This window comes from Neopelma chrysocephalum, unplaced genomic scaffold (assembly GCF_003984885.1).
Source record: "Neopelma chrysocephalum unplaced genomic scaffold, ASM398488v2 Primary Assembly neopelma1_25, whole genome shotgun sequence".
NCBI classification, from domain to species: domain Eukaryota; kingdom Metazoa; phylum Chordata; class Aves; order Passeriformes; family Pipridae; genus Neopelma; species Neopelma chrysocephalum.
The window spans coordinates 34,029,311-34,046,783 of record NW_020897694.1 but is presented as its reverse complement, the minus strand read 5'-3'; the positions used below and the strand labels follow the sequence as shown (position 1 = coordinate 34,046,783).

At 37.9% G+C, this 17,473-nt stretch overlaps 1 protein-coding gene and 1 long non-coding RNA gene across 9 annotated transcripts in view; one reads left to right on the top strand and one right to left on the bottom strand.

Moving 5' to 3' along the window:
* GABRB3 (gamma-aminobutyric acid type A receptor beta3 subunit) overlaps nucleotides 1–17,473 on the bottom strand; it is a 118,218-nt gene that overhangs the window by 31,726 nt on the left and 69,019 nt on the right. For 2 of the 7 annotated variants that reach the window (XM_027674841.1, XM_027674847.1), the window contains 2 exons: nucleotides 6,075–6,295; nucleotides 186–268 (listed from right to left, as the gene is read on the bottom strand). In XM_027674841.1, coding sequence (XP_027530642.1) covers nucleotides 186–268; nucleotides 6,075–6,295 — 304 coding nt within the window. Of the gene's footprint in view, nucleotides 1–185; nucleotides 269–6,074; nucleotides 6,296–11,984; nucleotides 12,039–12,254; nucleotides 12,419–17,473 lie in introns of those variants that run through there. The other 5 variants (XM_027674844.1, XM_027674846.1, XM_027674845.1 and 2 more) reach the window with 5 other exon arrangements.
* On the top strand, nucleotides 12,473–13,736 carry LOC113963582. 2 transcript variants are annotated; one of them, XR_003532861.1, is made up of 3 exons: nucleotides 12,473–12,583; nucleotides 12,999–13,089; nucleotides 13,586–13,736. It is a non-coding gene; the product is annotated as an uncharacterized LOC113963582 (long non-coding RNA). The 2 variants fall into 2 exon arrangements; XR_003532862.1 differs by lacking the exon at nucleotides 13,586–13,736 and adding an exon at nucleotides 13,398–13,524.

The window sequence follows — 17,473 nt, the reverse complement described above, 5'->3', positions numbered from 1 at the left end:
ATTCATCTATCTAGAAATAGGGTGAATCCTTATATTTTTAGTAAGTCAAATAAACAGACAAACAAAAAATCCAAATGGTGATAATTACATGATTCACAGTGTTTATAGACACATGTGTAAATATTACACAGTTCTATAAAAGGAAAACTGCCATGCACTTAAACTAGATTTTCTTATGTACATACAGCTTTCTATTTCCAGAGTACAGTTTTGTTCATCCAATGGGTATCTTCTCAAGTCCATCATACAAGCAGCAGTGGTTGTGATTCTGAAATACAAACATCAAATACCTTTACTATATAGTCAGTAATCCAGGTTTTGGTGACGGTGTTATCTTTCAAAGTGAGGACTCTCTGAAGAATAGCTTACAATAACCGAGTATCTAGTCCATATTTTTCATTGAGCAGCAGCTTAATACAACAGCAGTTACAGTGACTTTCAATGGAACAACTCACCATGACTTACCCTTATACAAGCAGTCCCTCTGGGGTTCAGTGGACCTATCCACATATGCAAATATTACACGAACATTTACTGAGATTAAAAGATATGACTCTATAACAGAAAACGTGAAGTGAAAAAGGTCTGCTACAAATGTCAAAATTATTAGAGCTGTGTGAATAACTGATTTCTTGGTTTTGTGGCAGCTCTAGAAAAAAAAATTCTGAAACATTGGAAAACAGCTTTAAGTCCAGCAAAATGCTTTGTTTCAAAGCTGAGGGCACTTGTCTAGTTTTCAAATTTGAAGAGCATTTTGTTATGAAGCTCCGTATTGAATTTTAAATTTTCTCCTAAAATAACAACACATTTTTGCTTCTCTGCCTCTTTAGCAATTTAGCACCCTAAGGATGACTTTGCAAAACATTTCACTATTGATGAACCAGCATTTTTCACCCTCTTATATATCAGGAGTGTCAACAATACACATGAGCAACTAGAACAACTGTATTAACAGCTTCACACAGCACTGGCATTTCATTTTTAAATTAATGGATTTATGCGTTTGTACTATCTTTTAGACGGATATAACCATATGCTCATAATTAGTCTGTAGTGTATTTCAATGTTTTTCTGAATCACAGCCCTCATCAAGAGAATGTACATTATTATGCATCATTGTCTTTATAATGGTTTTGTATCAATTTTACATTAAATTATCTTCTGAGCCTGACTAGGTCCATTCCTTACTGATCCTTTTCTGATATAAACAAGACATGGACCTTGCACACAGTTTGTTCCTAAACAAATAATATTCTGGTGATAATTTATGCTAATAATACAAGAGGGGAAAATGCCCTGAATGTACCTCTAAAAGCTGGAACCTTCAATATTAAGATTTTGTTCATGTGTTTTCTCTGTTTTGAAGTTCTTCCTTCTATTCCTTAATCTTCTCAAATTAGAGAATCTAATCTTCTAATCTGGTAAACTACTTTAAAATTCTGTGACGATGTTTCAAGAGAAGAAAAGTAGTTAGGTGCCTTTCTTCATCTCTTTCACACTAAAAAAACCCCACAAACCCATGTTGTTATTATGAATGTTTTATTCGATCTCAAAGAAAAGGAAGGAAAGAACTCTTATCCTTAGCATATAGATCATTCCAGATGAATAACCACGTAATATCTAAAGAAAGTGATTAAGACCATTATAACTATCTCAAAGGACAACAGAAGCCACCCTTCTCTGACCAAGAAGGTGCCTTTTACAAGAAAATATTATTTCTTCGCAGAGGGAGAGACATTTGTATGAGCACAGAGGCAGTGGATGAGCTAGGACAGGAAAGAGCTCTGTCCTCAGCGTATCTTCTCACTTGTGTTCCTACCATTAGCCACTGAGAAGGGCACAGAGCTGATCTTTGTCCTTTCCAGCCTTTATCTATGGCACAATTGTGTCTTTGTCACTGCTGATCCCTCTGACTGTCCTCTGAATACCCTTATGTTAGCTCCACGGGATGTCAGGTACTAAGTATTGTATCACAAGAGGATACTTAGGTCAACCTTCCTACAGCTGCTATCTGAGAGTGGCTCTGGTTCCTCTTAACACAAATCCCTGTGGGTTGGAGCAGTTTACAAACAGCAGTTCCTTGGCTGCTCTGCAGTTTAGGGGGACGTCTTCTCTGCAACCAGCATTTGCAAATGTCCTTCTGGAACCTCAGGCAAGCGGCTGGATACAGGGCTGTTAACTATGGAGATGATTAATCATCTGGGTTGTTCAGCCTGGAGAGGAGAAGGCTCCGGAGAGACCTTATAACAGCTTTCCAGTACCAAAAGAGAGGCTACGAGAGAGCTGGAGAGGGACTTTGCACAAGGGCATGTAGTATATAGGAAAGGGGGAATGGCTTCAAACTGGGAGTAGGTTTAGATTGGATATTCTTTCCTATGAAGGTGGTAAGGCAGTGGAAGAGGTTGCTGAGAGAAGTTGGGGATACCCCATCCCTGGAAGTGTTGAAGGCCAGGTTGGATGGGGCTTTGAAAAACATGGTCTAGTCATCCTTGCTCATGACAGGAGGGTTGGAAGGAGATGATCTCTTTTCTATGAAAAAGCTTTCTATGACTCTATGAATGTCTCCTCAGTATGACGGCAACCAGTAGCTCCAGCTAAGCATATAAAACTAGGACTAAGCATAGGGTCTTAGAGGAGAAAACTTATTCTTAAATCTGTGTTTATTGATAAACAAGGTCTTAGCAGTGATCAGCTTTACAAAGTCACACTGATTGTGCAATGACAGGATCTTGCTCCTGAGCCAACTGATGACTGTGCTCAAAGTAAAACAAGCAGGCATGTTTGGAAATTGCTGATACGAGGGCTCTCTCCTGTGCTTTAGTATGTATGCCTACACTGACCTAGGTCTCATTTGGGATCCTGCAGCATAATCCATATGAGCTAAGTTGATACAAGAGGGAATGTGGTACCAGGATCTTAACTATTATGTTGTATAACTAGCTTTAAATGCCAGCCATACAGAACACACACACTTACAAATTATTAATTTGACAAAATTATAAAAAATTATACAGCTGGCAAACTTATACTCAACTTATTAATTGCATTTTGACTTTTTAAGGAATGTATTTTTAGTTTCTTCTGTTCACATGTAGTGGTTTTGTGTTACAAGTTCCAGTACCAGAAACTGTATATTCTTGCTCAAGTAACGTTTTACACTACAGAAAAATGTGTTGCTTTAATTTAATAAATATCCACTAGAAAAGAAGATACAGCTAGAAATAGATAGAAACAGATTTATCTCATTTACTCAAAGTAGAGTTGAGTACTCAGAGGTCCCTCCTGAATGAACATTCAAGCAACCAAATTTAACTTGCACAAATGCACACCAAAAGCAAATGTTAATTGCTCAGGCTTGTGCATGCTACCAAAAAGAGCAGGTTTATTTTTTATGGGATGGGAATGAAGTAGTACACAGACACAGACACATACATTCTGAAAGCAATGACACAAAGGAAATATTTTTAGTTGTTTATAATTTCCTACTCTGGTTTCCTTTCCTATAGATATAGAATTTTATCCTTCTCTGATACTTTATTTCCAGAATGCTTGCCTTTGTCTATATTGGGATACTGTATAGGAACCCCACCTGTGATGTGCTGAGAGATGCTGCATGCACAAGTGACACAAGGATATTTTATGTCCCCAAGAAGTTTATAGTATAAGTCAGTCTAAGAATATAGGTACTTCTTATGTGAGTAGGTCACAATACCAGTGGCTAATTTAATCCTCTTTCATACTGATACAGAAATACATTCATTCAAAAAAGAAGTGCAGTTGCCTTGTCTGACTGATTACACCTAACCTTTTCACCATGAAAACATTTATGTTTTATACATGAGTGATAATTATGAGAGTCCTTTCAAGTAAAACACATACATAGCTCCACACCATTATTTGTAACATTTAGCATTGTACTGCCTGAGAACAAGAGGTTTATATATGGCAAACACACAAGCAGTCAGACTCTATTTTTGATCCCCAGACTATAATGTAATATTTTTGGGTCTATTATGAAAAAAGAGCTGTTTATCATAATTTGTCTTGTATATTGTTCTGAAGAAGGTAGAAAAATGCAGTGTATTGCCTAAAGAAAAAAATTCCTCAGAAATGTGCTGAACTTCAAAAAGCTACTGTCCCATTGCCCCACTATCACAGATTTCTGCTGCAGTAGCAAATTGCTTTCTCTAAAGTAGAGAGGAATTCTGGATGACTGAAGTCTTTCAAAACTATGATAAATTCTCCATTGTTCAGAAGAGAAAACAGAGCCAGTGTGGCCTTGGGATCACTTTCAATTATATGTGTCGAGGAACTGCTTTGCTCTGTGGATGTTCTGTAATTGGTTGCAACCCTCCAAAATGTCCCCTATTATTCTGAGTGACCCTGTGCTTTATGGCACATAAAACTCCAAGTTCTGGCCTCAACTCACTCTGCCTCTGGATTGTAGCTTGAGCCCAATGCCATTGTGATGCTTTGAAGCCACAACAGAGGAAGACAGGGTAGCAGTAGAGCAACACAAAGCACAAGTCTTTAAATCAGCAGAGCTAAGGCTCAGATATTTCCTTCCTTTTGATCACAGTGTCCTGTATTTTGCCAAGATTAATTTGAGACAGTCATTCTTCACTATGTAACTCAGTTGCTTCACACTTTGGATATCTGACCCTGGATATTACACGCTTTCAGAGAAAAGGAATGGAAAGAAGTTTGTCACACATGTGCAACTGGTGAAAACCCTGCTAAGCAAATACTATTATATGAAATGCAATCTGCCTGTGGACACTTACACTTTGCAGAAGAGGAAGCTAACTTATTCAAATACACTATTCTATGACAGATAATCCTCACTTGAACTACTCCAAATGTTTTTAGAGTGCGACAGAAAGACTTCTACATATTATTAGGATCACAAGAGTTCTAATCTCCATTACTTTTCTGTTTTGTTGTGGGGATGTTTCTTGGCATAAAGAAAACAAATATATCTTGGATCATTTCTTTTTACATTTAACCACTTGTGGAAAGAATCCTAAACCTGTAGTGTTCCATACCAGGTCAATACCATGCAAGATGAAAGCCTCCTTTTGCTAAAACCAGTTAATTACAGAGACAACATTCTAAACTTTGAAGTTTCATAATGGGTTGAGTTTATTTCTGTTTCGTCTAAAAAGATTCTAGATCCAATTATTCTACCCCATACATGACATGTAATAGAAGTTGAAGAGGTGAGGGGCCAAAACTCCAGTCAGGTAAAAAGTTCAAGCAGGTAAAATAATGATACTAGACATATAATCCACCTGCACCACTTTTCAGAGCTCATTCATTTTTATACAAGGACTCTTTATCCTGCGCTACTTATATGCACCAATCTCTGCTTAAATATACAAGAAACTTCCAATGATGGAAATGGAGCTTTTGGTCGTTTAAACCGCTGGATCAAATGGAGCAAAGTATTGAAAGAAAGCAGGTTTTTGATACTACTGAGTCTTTCATTAAGATTTTTGCTGGTGTAGTTAAGTTTATTAAGGAAAGGTATTTTGGCATTCCTAACCATAAAAGCTATGACAGAAAACAAAGAAAACACAGGTCAAAGTCACACTGTACCTCCGGTTTGAAATACAACACATTGCAGTGCTGATTCCTGATTGAAAAAATCACTAAAGGTACCCATAGTCATGTTCTTAGCTGTGGCTACTCCACTCAACCAGGGCTACTTGTGGCTTTCTTTTAATTGACTACAGACACACCAAGAGACAACATAAGCACCCACATTCAATCTTACTGCCTGTATTTTAGACAAAATTTTCAGGTTTACAATTAATATGTGCCTTTCTGCTTCCTATAGCCAGTGGGCTTTCCAGATATGGTGACTCTACAGAAACAGATAAAACCTGACTGAAAGCGCTTCTGGCAAAATTAAGAAACATCCAGTGTGTCATTTGTTTTCTACGGGCATCTTTCAGAGTTACAGGGAAGGTTATATAATACACTAGTCAGTGTTTGTAATAACCTTGTACCAGGAAGAAAACATCAACAATACATAACAGCAATGATGAAATCTTCATTGTGGAAGCACAGACCTGAGGCCGTAAAGCACTGTTCCATCCGGGTGAAGGCGAATCATTCTGTTCTTCACAGTAACACCATGCACAAATGATTTCTTGTCGTTTAAGAAGTAAGTGTCAGGCACCCAAAGCTGATCTGCCACCCGGTTGTCAAGCGTGAGGTTGAGAGGTATCCCAGCATAAGCCAGCCTCTTATCTCTCCAGTACTGTTGAAAATACATCGTCAAAGTGTAATCCTGGCGAGGAAAAAAAAAAAAAGGAGCACAACAGTCAACCATACTAGGTGTAACTGGGAGAATAATTTTTTTTTCCTGTTAATAGTTTATTTTGCTATTGATTTGATTTAAATTTAATATTTTTAAATGCTTAATGAAAATTAAATATTTGTATCACTTAATCATCATGGCTAGGCTTCACAAACAAAGATTTGGGAAGGGCTCTACCCACATTTGCTACAAGCACGCTGGTGACTAAAAAGGCCAATGCAAGACAGTGAAGTCCGGTTGCAAAAGGCACAGCAAAAAGACTCCTTAGGTGGTATCGGCAAGACATGATTCTTTCTGCATTGTCTTTTCTCCTCGAAAATGATCCTGCGTGTGTTCTCAAAAGAAGCAGCAGAGTTATATACAGTGTGTCTCCAGACCTCCCGATTGGAGGCCAGAGTAGACCAGTGATGATGATCACCATCGCTGATCATTATCACTTAATAAATAGTTCATATAATTCAAGTATCACTCTAGACTAAGGGACCATTTCAAATTCAGCTAGTATCAGTATCTTTTGTCCTGCTCCTCCTTTTTTCTCATGTAGTTCCCGTGACAACCACCCAAAATTATCATGTTTGTGGAATGATAAATGACATAATAGGTAAATACTGCCATCTTCCCCATTTTTAAAAATGATAGATGAATGGAAAAACATTAGAAATATTTTGAAGCAATATGTAAATAGCTGTCTGAAAAATAACTTGTGAATATGTCGATTATACATGTGCCTTTGTGTGAGACTGCATTTTGCAGTTACATAAATATTTTCTCATCAACAGACTGCATTGGTACCTAGAAGAATAGTAAATTGTAGTAACATCCCACTAATGCGAATGCTTGGTTTTCATAATTTTGTCAGTTTTAAGGTTTATGGTGTCTGCTATGAACTGTGATCACTAATGTAAAAGCCTAAACGTGGATACAGAAGCCTAAAACATCCATTTTAAATTTATTTATTCATTTCAGAATTTGCTAACCTGACTTCTCCATGTCATAATAACACTACACTGAAACACTTTGAAAGCTTAGATGATAGGCCTCATTCATTACCTTCATGATATTATAAAACATTGAAAAAATAAATGTCTGGGAACATTTTAAAGTTATGTGCCAACAAAACTGAAAAAATAATCACATGAAAAAAATGACACCATAAGTACAGGCCATTGAAACTCTGATTTTCAAATTACAGAAGTGCTCTAAACAATAAAACTCTTCATGAAATTCTTCACAAAACCCTGAGAAATTTATGTGATCTCCAAACACATTTAAATATTTAGCAGCAGGTGTGCAAGCCACAGGATACCTGCATTTGCATCTGGTTCTACAAACTGGTGATGCAAAACCCCTCAGGCTTGCTGCTTGTTTGGGAAAAGGATGCTCAAGCTTTCTAAGCACAGCTTTTGAGAACGGTCCATTCTTGTAATGGGTTTCATGTGGAGAAAATTCAATTTCAGGCATTGCTCCTGCCCTGCTTCCCTCAAGCCCTACAGCCTTTCCTTGAAATCATATGAAACTTTCACGCTCAGAGCCTTTGCATTTTTGATTCAGTGACTCATTCTCTTTAATGAGGGAGCTGCTATAGTTTAAAGAAATCAAATTTAATTGCTTAGAAAAATAAATCATTATAGATATCAAGGAAAAGCTGTTCCCATTTTAAGAAACTAATAGGAGACCTTTGAAAACAAAAGAGCCCCGTGATGGGAGAGAAGAGCCCACGTGGAACTGCCTGGAAGGAATCTCATCCGTCAAATCTCAAATCTGACATGACTGCTCAGGAGAACCGTGCTCCATTTTTGTCAGCAGCTTTCTTCAGTGGGACTAATGATCCTTGCTCATCAGTGAATGAGGCGCATGCTACACTGGGTGCACCCACCTCGCTCCCATTAGCATGTTAGGAAGACCACCTCTCTCCTCATGTTCATTGCAACCAGTTTTCTAATGCTGATGCATTAGAACAAATATCCTCTACCTGCTCTGTTTTGCCTTAATTAAAGCTTGGTTCTATTAACATTCAAAATTTGCTATGTGCCTGGCTTCTATAATGGTTTGCACAACAATGTCAAGAAATTTGGTATTATAAAAGCTGTGGACACATGAGCAGTGCACCAGAAGCTCACCATAGGTAAATGCACAGTATATGCACAAAATAATGCTAAAAAATGAAATAAAGAAAAATGATGGCACAGCACAGCATTGAAAGAAGTGAACTGGCCAGCACCAAAATATAAGAGGAATTAATTTGAAAAGAAGAGAGCTTCAGGCTAGCTTCCCTTTTCCTTCGGCCTGAGATAAAATATATGTTAACATCTAATGAGTGGAGTAATTAATTAGCTAAGTAAAACATATGTAGCAATACAAGCACTAATAGTCTGTTACTTTATTTTTATATAATAACATTTACTATGTCAGGGAACAACAGAGAAGCAAGTTTACAAATAACACACAGAACCAGCAACATCCGTCAAACATCTGGAACTTCCAGTGTCTTGAATGAAAATCAAACTTCCAAAACACATCCTCTAAGATAAGAATTTCATTAGTGCTTCCCCTATTAACCTTCACTTCTTAAAGCATCTTAATTTTAAATTAAAATTTAAAAAAATCTTCTATGTGTCTATGTATATGACTATATTTGCATGTACTGAAAGCAATGACACCCCAAAAATTATTTTTTAAAAAAAGAGTAACCCCACTGTGCACTTCAAAGAACAGACATGACAGAAATAGAGTACCCAAGAAAGCACTTGTGTTACCGCACAGCTTGAAGGATCACTGTACATTTGGGCTCTGTCAGCCTCAGCTGCTCGGAAGATGATGACAGAAAGAATTAATATGAACCATGCTTGGTTACCATCACACTTTTTTCAATCACCTCAAAGCAAAAAGCAGCAGCAAAGTCATATTAGAACTGCACTGAAACTGCTTGGCTGTGCAAGGAGCAATAAATGAGCAGGAAAGGTCAGTTCCTTAGAGTGGCTCTACCCAAATCACTACCTGCAGAAAGCTTATTAAAACCCACAAGGATGTCAGCTCTCATTCTTTGATTAACTAATTTTCAAGACTTTGTACCCATAAAGGAAGTTTTTCCCTATACTCAAGAAAAATGCAAAAATGGTTTGAGCGTGGACTGGAAAAAACTGCACTAAGTATTTGTCAGGTAAAATGAGAAAATGAACTTTTACCTCTCAGTAAGTAGTCTATGAAGTTTATTAAGTAGTCATGAAGTTTATTAAGGCTCACCTCCCTCCAAGGGAACTTACAATGATATAGAGGTCAAGAGCTAGTCTAAAGCTAGAAAAGATTAATCCCACTACAGCTACTGCATTAGAGTGTTGTCAAAGACAACACAGAGCTGCCAGCTTTAGGAAATTCTAACTACTGCATGGAGCAGTGGACAATTTTCTCAGCATCAAAGACCTCTATAAAACATATTTTATTCCCCCAAACAATACCATGCAACATTCAATGTTTCCCCTCTCCGGCTGTTCACAGTAATAAGATGCTTCAGGTCAAGCATGGTAAAAAATCACTCAAAGCCCTGACGGGCAACATACAAAGTGCTTCTGAAATACAGGAGAAATGTTCTCAAAATGGGAAAAGCTGGACTGCACAGGCAACATGATCTTTCTTTTGTGTATTGAAAGACCTTGGAACATCCGACAAGGATAAAGGACAGTAACGAGCATCCTCGAATTTTTATCATGGCAACAATGCCACTAATGTAAGGAAAGGAACACAAAAAGGTGTGATGGTGTTTTTTTCAACCTAGTTTTCGCTGGGGAAGGGGAGTGGAAAACTGAATTAGAAAACCTCAAATAGTTTTTGATAATACTTTGGAAGACATTTAGATATGACGATAAACAGGCTGATATCACAACTGATATAATACATCATGTGTATTGTGATTTTAAAACATCTTAAGCAAGAATTATAGAGACTCACAAATACCGTATATGCTAATCATGTACATAGAAATTTTTAAGCATTGCCTACACAGTATTTGTCTCTCCAGACACTCTCATGGAGTGAACATACCATGTAGGAAGCACAACTAAGCCGCTCCTACAAAGCCACTTCAGACAGCTGATGTACAGTACCTAATGCACTGACTATAAGACTAATGAATGAGAAATACTAATATGTCATAATACTAAAAGCAAACAATTTGTTTTCTATTACAGGGTTTACTATCTTTAGCTTTTCTCTCCTGCACTCAATAATAGGGAAAGAAAAATTTTAAAATATAGTTTGCTCATCCAAATAAAATTAACATAATTATAGCAGCAACAATGCTCTAAAATTGATTATCAGTTTAGAGTCTTACTTTATTATGTATTGAGAATGTTACAAGCTTTCCACTAGCTGAAGAAATGTGTTTTTTCAAAATTACTGCTAGGTAAACACTGCAATTAACAATTACGATGGAGTACTGTTAACATGACAGTTCAGCAAAAGAAGTTATTCATGCAAAATTAATAAATATGTTGAAAATTACAGAAATTCCCCTATCTCAGAAGACAGCCTTGTGTCTACTTGAAATACAGATTCCCATTTTAAATTTGCATTTGGATGTAAATTCACATCCTTGTTTTCTTGACCAACAGATAAATGAGACTATTACCATCAGCTTTTGGATTATTTAATTTTGATGAGTTAATAAAGTAAATACTCATTCAGTGGATAAAATGATATATTGAAAATCCATGCCTTAGACTCTAAAACTTCAAAGTCACTTCCCTCACCTTCCACATAATTTCAAAAATTAGATATGGCTGCTGTAGTATAAGGAGCTATTTCTGCAGCATTGATGATTTATATTCTTCCCAATAAGCCCAAAGTTAATTGCAAAGCCAAACTCATGAAACCTATGTTTTGACAAAATGTCTGTAAAATCTGTCCCCCTACCATACATGGAAGAGACCTGAGAAAGAGATTCATGCACACATTAATCCAGATAGCTAAATATGAATTTAATAAAGGTGTATTCAGAAAGGCTAACCTTAGGAAGTCAGAATTCACCAGCACTGCTATTCAGTTCTGTGAGATGTTCACATAAACATTTTTCTTCACATTCAAAATTCTCTAATAGCTTCAGCAACTTTCATATTAAAGAAAAATTTTATTGAAGAAAAAAAATTTATAATCACAGAATCATTAATGTTGGAAAAGACCTCTAAGATTATCAAGTCCAACCATTAACCTAACACCACCACGTTGACCATCAAACCTTATCCCCAGGTGTCACATCTACATGCCTTTTGAACACTTCAGTGATGGTGATTCTACCCCTTCCCTAGACAGCTTGTTGAGTGCTTTAAACCTATATTTTTACATTATATTTTACTTGTTGACATTTTGATTTGCCCAATGTCTAAACTATACACATACATTTAATTGTCAGCAAATAATTAAACCATACATTTAATTGTCAGCAAATGGAGAAAATCACCAAAGTCTATTGCTCTGCAAAGTCTTTTACAAGAAAACTGTCTGATCAGAATCTCTCTGGCTTTAGATGTGGTTCCTGAACAGCCTGAGTGAAGGAGACCTGAGCACGCACACAGAAGCACACACATCCACTCTAGTCCACCAAAGCATCTTCCTCTAACACTTCACTTCTTGGTCTACCGGCTGCTATAGTAAAGATTCATCTCACCTGTAAGATCCTGACTTGGGCTTCTCTCTGCCACCATGCAAAATCCCTACAATACTGACAGGTTGAAAACATAGTACATGTTTTCCCAAGCATGCAGCTACAATACTCTCATGAAAATGCTAAAGAAGCTCAGTCACACTGATTTCAGTGTGACGCTCCATACATATATGTTGTCTTGGTACCCTTTGTACCAAATTATCACTATTTTTTCCTCTTCTACTGAAACACAAATGGACGGTGTTATAAATAGATCTAAGGAATAAGACTTACGTGATTCTACAGAACAGTTTTCCAAATAAATGTATGATTGTGTGGGTTTTACTTGCCCCCTCATACCCTTTGGCACAAGAGTTTCCATCTCTACTTAAACCACAGTGCCTTCTCCAAAAAGCCTGTTCCCCATTGAGCATCTCTGGGTGCTCCAAGGAGGGTTGCCATACCAACCAGTGCTTGGCATTCTGTGGGCAAAGGGAGCACAGTTGACACAGCAACCAGCCAAAGCAGCTTCTTCCCAGCTTTTCGGGGACAAGTGGTAGTCACTGCCACAGAAGTGAAGCTTCTTGGCAGAAATGAAGGGAGCAACCAGGCACTCTCAGTAGGTACTGCCCCACGGCACTTACTCTTCAAAATCTGGGTATTGGCTTTTTTCTCTCTGTTCCTCTGCCCACCACAAACTGATGGGGATGCCTTCCTGCTCTTGGGGCATTCTTTCATCTGAACATCAGAGGACATCAGCTAACAAGGAAGCAATTGATTGGGCCAAGCTTTGGAAGGCAAACACTGAGAAAGAACAAGTTCCTGCTAATATTCTAGTTCAGGGACATAAGACAATAAGAAGACAGTCTGGTCTATTTAATCCCTGACAAATGGGGATGGGAGGACATTATTTAAATATACATTCTCTAATTCAGAGTATCACAGGTATTACAACATCATAGGCTTCTCAGTAGTCAGGAATTTCTATTCCCGGGAACTGATCAAAGGAAAAATAACATACACCTTTATGCTTCACAGGTGTATTACTCTCTGATCTGGTAGAAGAAAGTTAGCAAGAAGAAGTATGGTCTTTCACTACATCCCTGAAGATCTGCCTATAGATTGTGTGGTAAATGACAATCAAAATCCACTTGTTGATGGAACATAAAATTCAGTATTTGATAGGTCCCTCCTAAAAAGACAAATACAATGTCAAATGTATAGATGCTATACTTGAAAACTCTAAAAGAGATCAAGTCAGAAAAAAACACCATCAAATATCCTTGAGAAAAAGACTTACACAAAAGAAAAATAATGCTGGGCTCAGTGATGAATTTGCTTCATGAAGCACAAATTTATTTATTTTAGAGCTGACAGGGTCTTAAGAAAACAGGTACATTTGATTGTACTAATTGAAATCCTGCTAACAACATACAGGGAAGAAAAAAATAAACCTCTATCAGCTGTCAGCTGGTTCCCACGATGGAGGCAGCTGACCTTAGAGAGATTGGAACTGACAACTAATGGATGTTGCCTCCTACACAGTAGCAGGATATACCACCAGTGAGTTGGAGAAATGAGCTAGTGTCCTAAAATCTTAAAGCTGTAGGACTTTTTTTTTTCAGCTTGGAGATACGAAAAGAGATTAAAAATTTGGGATCTACCAGGTACCCATTTTAGAGAATGAAGGACTTCTCACACTTCTACTTTGCTCTTTCCATAAATATATAATCTTACATCTTTTCTTTGAGTATCTTGAATGATCTGGAAGAAAAAAACTCTCAGAAAGCCCTATAAACTGATATTATTTGTCATATTTGTTCACGTCTTCCTATTTCTTACACTATTGAATGCATAAGTCTTTTAGTGTCTGCAAGGTGTTCCAGAACAGCCTCCAAAGCTGGGCATACACAGATGTGTTTTAAATACTGTGACCATAAATATACAGCTCTTTGTCCCTCTTATTTACTATGATTAAATATGGAAACCACTCAAAACAATTTTCAATAAATCTGTATTTCAAACTGAAAAGTCTACAGTCTTTTTGTCACCATAGAATTGTAAAAAGACCTTTCTACAGGCACTCTGGAACTTCTAGATATTTTTTTAATCACTCCACAGTCCACAAATAAAACAAACCTATATTTTGGAACAGAATGTTGAGGGAAACATGCACTTGAATGAAAATGAAAATAGGTATCCGTTCACATCCACACTTTCAGGTTAAAAAAAGGAATATTTACTCCACCGTGGGAAGAACTTCTTAAATTTTCTCATCTCCAAACCTATTGATTTGCTGACTCTGGGAGCCAGCCAATCTCACTGGAGCAGCAAGACTGACACCCAAAGTTCTACTTGTTGTTTGTGATTATCTGAAACACCAGATATTCTTATAGGAAAACTCATTCAAGACAAATACAATGAACAAAATGCCCTTTGAGAAAGATATCAAGAACAGATTGGCCATCAAATGCTGTAGATATGCATAACTTGAAACATAATCTGTGTATTTTTCATTATCATGGCAGACACCATCTGGGTGTGCCAGGCCTAGAGGGCATCCCCACACCTCATGGGCCCTGATGGATCCCGGGGCTCCCCCTACCCTGCCCAGAGACCCAGAACTTCACATCAGCCCCTGTCCCACTGATGCCACAGCAGGGCTGGTGTCCAGCTTCCCACAGCCCTGCCCTACCTGGCCTTGGGCCCCACCAAGCTGAGCCCACCCGTGGTCCCATGACTCATCCCCATTCCCAGGGAGGTGCCCAATATCCAGGGCTGGGGCTGCCCTGCTCTGGGTTAGGGGTGGGATGGGTCCTGGCTGCCCGGCTGCCCTCCGTGGGGATCCCCCACCACTATGGACACCCTGACGGTGTGTTCACAGCAACTGTGGCTCTTTACATGTAAGAGGGTAGTTCATTTGTACCAGGATTTTATCTGTTCATTTTAGAGTAAGGAAATAAACAAGAAAAGATTTCTCTACAGTGGCTGAGAGTTGCAAAGGTGATGTATGAACTGCCCTCTGCTGCCTCTTCCCTTCCCTCCAGACATGGCACTTAGGCTGCCAGCTTCCCTTACGTCTTCCTTTCATTCCATCAGCAATGCTAAATCCAATTTTACGTCTTGCAGTAACAAAACTGGGATGCACGCTAAGCCAAAAGGAAAACAATGCATTTACTAAAAATCATTACTGTGGATAGGATAAACTCACCTTGTGACACAGTAATACTCATAAAACTCAGTTGCAAAATAAATAAATGGGCAAAAAAGCCAAATGCTGCATCCAAGAGGAAATATTACATGCATACGTGATATTCAACCCCCACACAAACTTCTTGCTGTAGAGAGACCGGCAGAAGAAGTAGAAGAAGGTATGTCCTTCTGATAGTGCCCTTTAAATAAATCAGGTTGTGAGTGATTTTAAAGGGAAATGTCTTGCCGAAAGAGTGTTTCCCCTCTCGCATGTGCTCTGAAAACCCTGCAAAAATCTGCTAATAGCTTTTGGAAGGGAATCAAAATGTGTAATTGCATAAAGAAAAAGGAGGAGGGTTTCAAACTGCAGTGCTGCCTAACTCCTGAAATGGTAAACTGAAGAGTGTCAACAAGAGTGCAAAACTGATGCTGTAGTGGATAATGTGTTGGTTACTTTCCCCTTCCTGTGAATCTCATGAAGTTCAGCAAGGCCAAGTGCATGACCTTACTTGGGTCAGGGCAACCCCAAGCATAAAACTAGGCTGGAGGGAGAATGGATTTGAGCAGCCCTGAGGAGGACTTGGTGGATGAGAAGCTGGGCATGACCCGGCAATATCCACTCACAGCAAAATTACTCATATACATCTGGGCTAGGTGGATACACCAATTTCAAAGACACTCCTCAAATTCAGAAGTAAAAACAGAGACAAGTTATTTAAAGAACTGGAGTTATTTTAACCACAGGTACAGCCTGTAACCACTGCTCAATTATTTACCTAATTCATATACTACTGTGAAATATCTCAGAAGTAGAAAGTGCATTTAAGAGGCAAGAAGTTCTCTTTTCCCCACAAGGCCCTTGGGTGGACAAAATGTGTGATTAAATCAGCATGAGCAAGATACATTGCTTTCAGATAGAGATTAGTATGCTGCAGAGCACCTCAGTTAGGCTAATCAGATGGCCTCCTCAAATACAAAATTATATCCTTGTTCATCTATCTACCTCTGCTCTTGCTCTGGCAGTGCTTTTTCATGCTGGTTTCAGACAATGGAGTAGGAATGAATGGTTTAGACTCATCAGGAACTGGACAAACTTTGTATAAGGTCTGTATGGCAAAAATGAGGCTCAGGTAAAGCTGCTGTAAGTAAAACACAGGGAAGTCACCAAAGAAGGAGACTGAATTAAAGGCTATAGGAAAGCCCACAGGTGCAGAAGAATATCTGGATTGGGGATGAATCACAGAGGGGTGAAATTAAAAAAAAGCTTTATAACCTTGAGAAAAACTGTAAGACAGAAGCACATAAAACTCATTTAGGACACAAGTTAAACTCATTCTGTGCTCAAAAATAACATTTAAATACAGCATAGGAAAATAAAAAACCAGATCAAATGCATACATGCTACTACTGAAATGCTGCAAGTTCTTAAATTAGATAAAGGAACTAAGATATCTAGTTTTAAGTGAGAATATTGACCTAACAGGAGCATCAGAGACTTGATGGAAGGAAAGCAGTCAGTGGAAACCTGTAACATAAAACGAACTACATAGGCAAGAAAAAAAAGGATGTAATGTATGTTAAAGAAAGCTTTTCATCAGATAACTGTTCCGAATGTTGAACATTATGGACTAAGACACCAAGCCTACATAAGTATTAGAAAACACTGTCACTGCCTAATCAGTATGACAATGGTGTGAGCGAGAGAGATTTAAGAGACAGCAAGAAAACAAATTAGTAATCAGAATCTTCAATCACCCCCACACAGACTGTGTAAATGTCAGGTTGGGGTGTGATGTAGAGACTAAATGACACCACAAATGACTGATTCATGAAGAAGCTTTCACTGAAAGTTGAAACAAGCCAAGACACCCTTGACTTGGTTCTGAGCAACGTGCAAGTCATGGGTCAAAATGCTGTGACCGAACAACTGCTCAAAAACCCTGATGGAATCAGGAAATTCTCTTCTAAAAATGAGAACATTCTAAAATAACATAAAAATAGTATTTCATTTCAAAAAATAAATTGTATAAAAATGAGGCTGCCTGCTTCCAAGTTGGAGAAAAGATTGTTCATAATATGAACTTCTGCTGAGTAACAAACAAATAAACCCCAGAATGTTTAAAATTTTGGGTAAATAATTTTATTGAAACTAAAAATATGTACTTCAAAAATAAGAATTCACATCCAAAGGAGAATAAAATAGCTAACAAGATTAACACAGAAAAGCAAGACAAAACCACATAAGTAATAATTTCCTAAAGGCATAAACACTTATTATACATCATCAAATGGTCTTAAAGAAAGCTTTGTAGAACAAGAAT